Source organism: Ictidomys tridecemlineatus, chromosome 15 (assembly GCF_052094955.1).
Source record: "Ictidomys tridecemlineatus isolate mIctTri1 chromosome 15, mIctTri1.hap1, whole genome shotgun sequence".
Lineage (NCBI taxonomy): Eukaryota > Metazoa > Chordata > Mammalia > Rodentia > Sciuridae > Ictidomys > Ictidomys tridecemlineatus.
This window is the reverse complement of record NC_135491.1, coordinates 14,337,892-14,345,964: the sequence shown is the minus strand read 5'-3', so window position 1 is coordinate 14,345,964 and position 8,073 is coordinate 14,337,892. Positions and strand designations below refer to the sequence as shown.

General features: G+C 54.8%; 1 protein-coding gene across 1 annotated transcript; it reads left to right on the top strand.

The window, feature by feature from the left end:
• Positions 1-538: 538 nt before the first annotated feature.
• Timm50 (translocase of inner mitochondrial membrane 50) lies at positions 539-7,835 on the top strand. Its single transcript, XM_005336419.5, has 11 exons — positions 539-695; positions 1,619-1,769; positions 2,213-2,244; positions 2,452-2,473; positions 4,440-4,498; positions 4,588-4,707; positions 4,995-5,099; positions 5,190-5,288; positions 6,035-6,191; positions 6,541-6,647; positions 7,621-7,835. Exons 1-11 carry the CDS (start codon positions 588-590, stop codon positions 7,720-7,722), a joined length of 1,062 nt encoding a protein of 353 aa, XP_005336476.1. The 5' UTR covers positions 539-587; the 3' UTR covers positions 7,723-7,835.
• The last annotated feature ends 238 nt before the right edge of the window (positions 7,836-8,073 follow it).

Here is an 8,073-nt window from a genome sequence, read left to right as displayed (position 1 = left end):
AAGAATTCATGGTAGGAGGGGCAAGAAGAGCTCTGAGTATGGGAAAGAAGGCAGATTCCATCTCAGCTCAGGGCTGGCTTTTCAGATGTCCTCCAAGTCTGTTTTCACTTCTGAAAATTGAGAGGTGAAGATAAAGACCTCCCTTAGGGGAGACAGCTATTATGGGTTCTTTTTTTTTTTTTAACCTTTTACTTATTTTTGTGAGGTGCTGAGTGAGGATCGAACCCAGTGCCTCATGCATGCTAGGCAAACGCTCTAGCGCTGACCTACAGCCCCAGCCCTAGCCTTAGCTTTACCTCCAAGCAATAGGCTTATCCTCGCCCCTGCCTCGTCCAGTTGCTGAACTGGTGTTCCCTAAGGATTGAGGGGGGCGTGGTGCCAGCTGACGGTACTCCAGTTGGTGTGCCTGGGAGACAGCTAATAAAGAAATCTAAGGCGATAACACCTGCGGCAATCCGCCAGGAGCTTCTTGTCTCTCTCAGGCACCCGTCCACCCACCTCTTCTCTGCGTCCTCATTGGCGGCAGCTTGCGCCCGGGGCGGGAGAAGAGGGAGCGAGTGGGCGGGGCCTCGTGGCGTCAGCGCAAGATGGCGGCCTCGGCGGCGCTGTTCTCGCGCTTGCGGAGCGGGCTCGGGCTCGGCGCGCGGGGGCTGTGCACGAGGCTGGCGACGCCGCCCCCCCGAGCCCCAGACCAGGTGAGCTGAGTGAGATTGGGCCCTGGGTGCCCGGGCTCCTCCATGAAATTTCGGGCGTATAGCTGCCGGGCAGGGGTTCTGGGATGCTGCACCTCAGGGTGCTGAATGGAAATCCGCCTGCGTTTGAGGGGTGTTTCCCTGCCTGCCAGGGGCACATTTGCTTCCTGGGATGGATATTGGGGCCCCAAGGGCATCCTCTGGATCACACCTCCCACCCACGTGGGCGGCCAAAGAGGTCACCTCTTTCCCTGTGTCAGTGAACACTCAGGTGATAACACGACGGGGAGGGACCCGGGACGCTGGGGTTCCAGCCTGGCCTTGCGGGTATTTTCTTGGAGTTGTTAGTGGTAGTGAAGTAGATGTCCGGGCTTCGGATTCGACCTTCTTCCATGTGGACAGATCCCAACCATTCTGACCTCCAGTTCATTACTTCCGTTACCTTTTTTTCCCCAAGTCCCATACAAGTTGCTCTTCCCTGCCCCCACTCCTGTCCTTTTTTTTCTAGACCCTGCTACCTTGAGCCGTAGGAATCCGGATGTTTTAACTCTCAGTCTTGTCCCGTGTGCCTTCTGTCCCCCAACTTCAGGCACCCCAAATTTGGGCGACCTGATCCCTTAGTCTCCCTGACTGACTTTGCTGGGCTCCAGACCCTCCAGTCCTCTTACCTCCAGGGTCCTGGGTAAACTGGCCTGTCAGTTCTTAAATTCCTGGATTCGTTGCCCTGTACAGTCTAGTTTAGACTCTCTGAAGGGGGTCCTCTCAGTTGCCCCTCCAAGAATACAATGCTGGGGGTTATGTGGGTGTCTGCTTCTTGACTTCTGATTTTGATTCTACTTGAACTAGAGTAGAGGTCAAAGTATCCTGACCTTGTCTCTCTCCTCTCTTAGCTAACCACCTTCCTCCACTCCTCCCCCAATCTGCAGGCTGCAGAGATTGGAAGCCATGGGAGCACTAAAGCCCAGGGGCCACAGCAGCAGCCAGGCTCAGAAGGTCCCAGCTATGCCAAAAAAGTTGCACTTTGGCTTGCTGGTTTGCTTGGAGCTGGTGGGACTGTGAGCATCATCTATATTTTCGGTGAGGGACATGCCCCTGCCCGCCAATTTTGTTCTGCTGGCTTCCTGAATTCTACTGTGGAACCTTCCCCTCTTTCCCTGTAGTGGCTTCACTGATCTTCATTCTCTGACCCTTCAATAGGGCTGCCAACTAGGACACCTATTTTGAAAACTAGAGAATCCTTTCTTCTTTCTCCCTCTTCTGTCTCTCGAGCTGGTTCCTGTATCAGGCTACGGGAACCAATTGGAAGAAGGGAATATGGAGGAGGATAGCCTGGACCAGCCTTCTAAGCTGTGTCTTCCCTCAACACCCAAAAGTCCATCCCAGTCCCCTCCTCCCTTGAATCTAGGAGGCCATACCTCTAGCCCTCTCTCTCAGACCCAGGAGTCCAAGCCCCTGACATACCCTCTACCCTCAAGAGCCAGGAGATGGGGTCCCCATGTCATTGATTGTCTCCCTTGCAGGAAACAACCCTGTGGATGAAAACGGTGCCAAGGTGAGGGGGAAACAAGGCCTTGCCGGAGTCCTTCCTTTGTGAGGGTGGGTTCCCTTTGGTCTACTCAGGCTTGTCTCTGGCCTGGAGTGATCCTCTCCCTCCCAAGGACCTTCTACTCCTCTCAGAGGTCTTGGAGAACCTTTTATAAGTATGTTGGGGTCCTGCCTGTTCCTTCCCAAACTTTCCATTTTTCTCTCCACCTCCCAGATTCCTGATGAGTTCGACAATGGTAAGTCAACAAGCACAGATTCTGGGGTCCCCTGGCCCTCTTAACTGTGCCACTTAGGCACAGGAGCCCTCCCCATCTGGTGCTCCCAGCCCCTCCTCCTTCCATTGGGGGGACAGCAGCTGGATGGCTTGGGGGAGGGGCATTACAAAGCTCCAGCCCCCTTTCCTGGCCCCTCAACCCAGGAGCAGATGGCGAGGACAGATGGGGGAGGGGAACCTGGGTGGGAGGGCTTGGGGAGACAGGGCAGTCTATCCCCAGACACATGGCTTCCTGTGCCTTAGATCTGAGCATCTGCAGCCCCTAACCCCCTCCTCTTTATGACAGCCTTTTTTTTCCCCCTAAGCTCCTACCCCACCAGGCTCCTCATTTTCAAAACAATGCCTCCCTCCCTCCCCCTCTCATTAACCAGCTTTTGATGGGGAGCTTCTGACAAATTGGATAGTAGTTGTCAATTCTGTCACACCTGGCTCTTCCCAAGAGAAAAGTAAAATTGGTGGATCCAGAAAGCCACCTGTTTTGTGCTGGGGAGTTTGTTATACTGATTATTGCAGCGAGGCATTGGGGTGAGTATGTTTTAACTGGGCAGATATAAAATTATAGTGGCTTCAACAAATCAATATGCTGATTTAAATTGGGCAGGTAGAGACGTAGGTTTAAAATGTGCATATTAACTGGTTTTAATATTGTGGTTTTTCAGAGTGGCGCATAGGTAGAACTGGACTGAAAATACTGCCCTCCAGCAGGCACTCCTGGAAGCTCTCGGTTTCAGCTGAAGCCAGTGTACTCGTTTAAACCAGGGTTTTTCACCTTCAGCCCTATTAACAGTTTGAACTAGATCATTCTTTACTGTGGGGGGACTGTCTTGTGCACATAGGATGTTTAGCAGCACCCAGGATAATTATATTTACGTACTAGGTGCTAGAATCATGGCAATCAAAACTGTCCCCATGGGCTGGGGTGCAGCTTAGTGGTAGAGCCCATGCTTAGCATGGGTGAGATCCTGGGTTCAGTCCTAGCATCAAAAAAAAAAAAGGTCTCTAGACATTGCCAAATTTACGGTGGTGGTGTGTGTTGGAGGGACAAGATAAATAAAAGTGTTCTAAGTTGAGAATCTCTGGTTTTAAGCACACAGATGTGTCTGTGTTCACTGTAGTATAACTAGACTAGTGCGCTGGCTTTGAGCAGACATCTCAAGCTCAGGATGGACTAAACACTGGCATAAGATCAAAAGGTGTACATGTCTGAATTTTTAAAAAATATTTTTGTTGTAAATGGACACAATACCTTTATTTAGTTTTATTTATTTTCATGTGGTGCTGAGGATCGAACCAAGTACCTCACTTGTGCGAGGCAAGCACTCTGCCACTGAGCCACAGCCCTGGCCCCTATATGTCTGAATTTTAGGTAGGCTATTTTTATACCTGACATGGAGTGTGGAATTAAGTATTCACATTAAAACTGGGTAAGTGAGGGGCTGGGGATGTGGCTCAAGCGGTAGCGCGCTTGCCTAGCATGCGTGCGGCCCAGGTTCGATCCTCAGCAGCACCACATACCAACAAAGATGTTGTGTCCGCCAAGAACTAAGAAAAAATAAATAAATGTTAAAAAAAAAAAAAAAAAAAACTGGGTAAGTGAGGGGGCTGGGACTGGGGCTCAGCGGTAGAGCACTCACCTAGCATGGGTGAGGTACTGGGTTCGGTCCTCAGCACTACATTAAGATTAATAAAGGTATTGTGGTATTGTGTCCATCTACAATCAAACATATTTTTTTAAAAACTGTGTAAATGAATATCTTTGTTCCCACCTGGTAATATGTCATTGCCATCTACCTTTTGGCCTGGAAATGAGCTGATTGAAACCAAGCAGGAGTAGACCTGCTGTGTGTCTGGTGGATCACAAACCTCTGGTGTTTGGGAGGTCAAGCAACAGCTTATCTTGGAATCCTTTGTGCCCTATGTTCTCCTAGATCCAATTCTGGTTCAGCAGTTACGTCGGACATACAAGTATTTCAAAGATTATAGACAGGTAAGCCGGGACCTGGGCCTGGTCCCTCCCTTCCGTTCTCAGCCCCCACCTTCAGTGTCTAGCACCCTTGTCCTTTTTCTGTCCCACAGATGATCATTGAGCCCACCAGTCCCTGCCTTCTTCCAGACCCTCTGCGGGAGCCATACTACCAGCCGCCCTACACACTTGTCTTGGAGCTCACTGGTGTCCTCTTGCACCCTGAGTGGTCGGTGTGTCTCGGGGAAGGCAGCGGGTTGGGGATAGACCTGTGCAGTGGGCTGGGGGTACTGTGTAATCTTGGGGAGAGCCTGTCTCTCCCCACGGCCTCGCTTTCAGTGCCCATTGTGGGGCTGTCGGGGGTGTGCCAGGAGTCGGCTCTTGCTCCAGACTCTAGTTCTTAGCCCTTGTGTTCTCAAACCCCCAAGAACAGAGGGAACCCTGACTCTGGGAACCCCCTGGCTGGGTCTAGGCCCCGGGCCCCTCGTGGTCTTGGTGGCTCACTGCCCTCATCCCCCAGCTGGCTACTGGCTGGAGGTTCAAGAAGCGGCCAGGCATCGAGACCTTGTTCCAGCAGCTTGCACCTCTGTACGAAATCGTCATCTTCACGTCAGAGACGGGCATGGTGAGGCTCCGGGGCAGAGCAGGCCTGGGTGGTGTGGGGAGCAAGAGATCTGCTGGGCCAGACCCAGCTGACCTCTCCCCGATCCCCCAGACTGCGTTTCCACTCATCGACAGTGTGGACCCCCATGGCTTCATCTCCTACCGCCTCTTCCGGGATGCCACAAGATACATGGATGGACACCACGTCAAGGTGCGTGTGGGGGTCATGGTGGGCCTCTGGGGTGGGCTTGGGTGCCAGCACTGCCAGAAAGAAGGCTGAACTCCAGTCCCAGCCTCCACCCTGCTTGTGATTCTGTACAGATCTCATTCTCCTGGCAGGACCTGAGCTTGGCGGAGCATTTTGGCCCTTCCTCCAGAATCTGGGGGAGTGGGGAGAAGTGGGGTCTCCCTAAAGAAGACAGTTGTGGGTGAGGGGTAGTGATGTGGAGTTCCGTCTCTCTGTGTCTGTAACTGGGTGCTTCAGGACAGTGGATAATTGCAGTTGCTCCCATGAGTCTGTTTTTGGAAACACATGCCGGGGTCTGGGCCTGGCTCCAGGATTCCCTGTGCCCAGGCGTCTGTTGGGCTTCTATGTGGATCTTGGTGGGGCTGGGGGCTTACATTGGGATTCAGTGGTGCATGGACTGTGACAAAGGTCTGTGTCAGTCTGTGTGCTCCCTGTGTGTTGCTGTGAGTCCATCTGCACCTCTTTTTCCTGGGCAAGAGGTTCCTCGACCTGCAGCGTATCACAGTCACCTCACCTGGGCAGTAGTTGGACACGCCAGGGCCCGCCCATCCCAAAAGGGCCTAGGAGCTGGCGTGACTCCGCCCAGCCAGAGGCCGAGGGCTCTGCAGATGGAGTTTGGGAGAGGGGCCATGGTGATGCCTTGTGTGTGCATGTTCCTCGTGGGGAGGGGAGGGGCACAGAGAGTGACCTGACCTGTCGCCCACTTCCAGGACATTTCGTGTCTGAATCGGGACCCGGCCCGAGTGGTGGTCGTGGACTGCAAGAAGGAAGCCTTCCGCCTGCAGCCCTACAACGGCGTCGCCCTGCGGCCCTGGGACGGCAACTCGGACGACCGGGTCTTGTTGGACCTGTCTGCCTTCCTTAAGAGTGAGGCTGGTCCCGCCCTCCTAGCCCCTGACCCCAGGGACCTGGTCCTCAAGGTGATGGCAGATGCTTGATTCTGCCTTGTCTTTCTTGTCCCCTGGCAGTCAGGTGAGGCCCTGGGCTCAGTCTCCAGTGCTGGGAAACCAAACTGCAGTCGAGGGGCAGAGGCCACGAGCAGCTTGGAGTCCCAGAGACTCCTGTGTCCGGGGGCTCCCCTGGGAATGATGGGGGAGCCCTTGTGGAGCATTGCGAGCGTTCCAGGGAGTGTCGGTCTAGGATCTGACCTTGGCCCTCTGGGCCCTGCCTCCCTTGGGCCTCAAGGCTGGCTGACCGCGTCCTGTTGTGCCCGCAGCCATCGCTCTGAACCAGGTGGAGGACGTGCGGACCGTGCTGGAGCACTACGCCCTGGAGGACGACCCGCTGGAGGCTTTCAAGCAGCGGCAGAGCCAGCTCGAGCAGGTTGGACCCCTCCACGCCCACGGTCCCTTCTGAGGCTCCTGAAGGAGGTTCCTGAAGCAGCCCCTCTCTTTACTGTCCCCTGGCTGACTGTGACCTTGGCCAGTACCTTCTCCTTTGCCTCAGTATCTGTGACCTGGAGGCGGGGACACAGCCTTCCGGGCAGGGATGTGGTGAGGAGGGTGGCCTGGTTCTCTGGGCTGCTCAGGAAACGGAAAGCACGTGAGATGGGTCTGGAGGAGGGAGTGTCCTTGACACTTGTGAGTCCTGGGGACTCCCTGTGGAGGTAGACTTAGGGTTTAGATCACGTCTGGAGGGAGGTGTCCATGGCACTGGGCCAGGAGTCTGGGGAGGGAACTTTGCTGGTCTTGGAGGGACACTGGTGTGTGGCTCGAGTCAGAAAAGATGCTCAGGTCCAGGCTGCGGCTGGCCAGATTCCGGGTTGGCTTTCTGGGGCTAGCTAGAGTCCCTAAGTGCCCAGAGAAGGCCTGATACCTGGGCCAGGGGCTTCCCCCATGCCAGCCACTGGGTGCTCAGAGTAGGACAGGGCAGTCTGTTTAGGAAGGCTATGGTCTTTGGATCTGGGGCTCCCCCAGTATCCAGGATGGGGTCTAGGGTCTGAGATAGGTTCCCAGGCTTTGGGGTTGGGCCCTGGGATTAAGGGAGGGGCTTCTGAGAATTTTCTGCCTGAGAAACTGCTGAAGTTCATGGATGAAAATCCTGAGGGCCTGGGATCTGAGTGTGGTGTCCCCCAGGCATCTGAGGTTGAGCTCCTGTGACGCAGCTGGCCCTTACCAGTGTGTGAACAGGGGCTGGAGCTGGCGTGCAGTGCTCTGTTGGTTTGGGGAGGGGAGTGGGCCCTGGGCCAAAGTCTAAAGGAAGGCTGGCCCCTGGGCTGAGGCTGGGAACTGGCAGTGTGGGAGGAAACCCACCTACCCCAGGCTGACTTCCTCCTCCTCTTGTCCCCTGACCGCAGGAGGAACAGCAGCGCCTGGCTGAGCTCGCCAAGTCCAACAAGCAGAAACTCTTCTTTGGCTCTCTCACTAGCCGCTTGTGGCCTCGCTCCAAACAGCCCTGATGCTTTGGGCCTCCTCAAACTCACTGCCTGGGTTCAGGGCCTCAGGCCCCAGTGCTCCCAGACCAAGGCTTGGGCAGCCACATGTCCAATAAAGTGCATCCCAGATGGCACAATTCCTGTGTCCGGAGAGTCTCCAGATGGGGCATCAGGGTGAGGTCCGGGACTTGGGTCATCATGCCACAGTGGCCAGCTGACTGCCGAACAGAGCAGAGGCTCTGTAGGATCAGGGCCAGTTTGGGCCTGGCTGTCTGGAAACCTGGGTCTCTGCTCGGCTATCTTCCCATGTGCTGTTTGATCTGCAAAAAGTGTACCTCTCTGGCTCCAGATTCCTCGCATGTGGAGAAAAGCAGA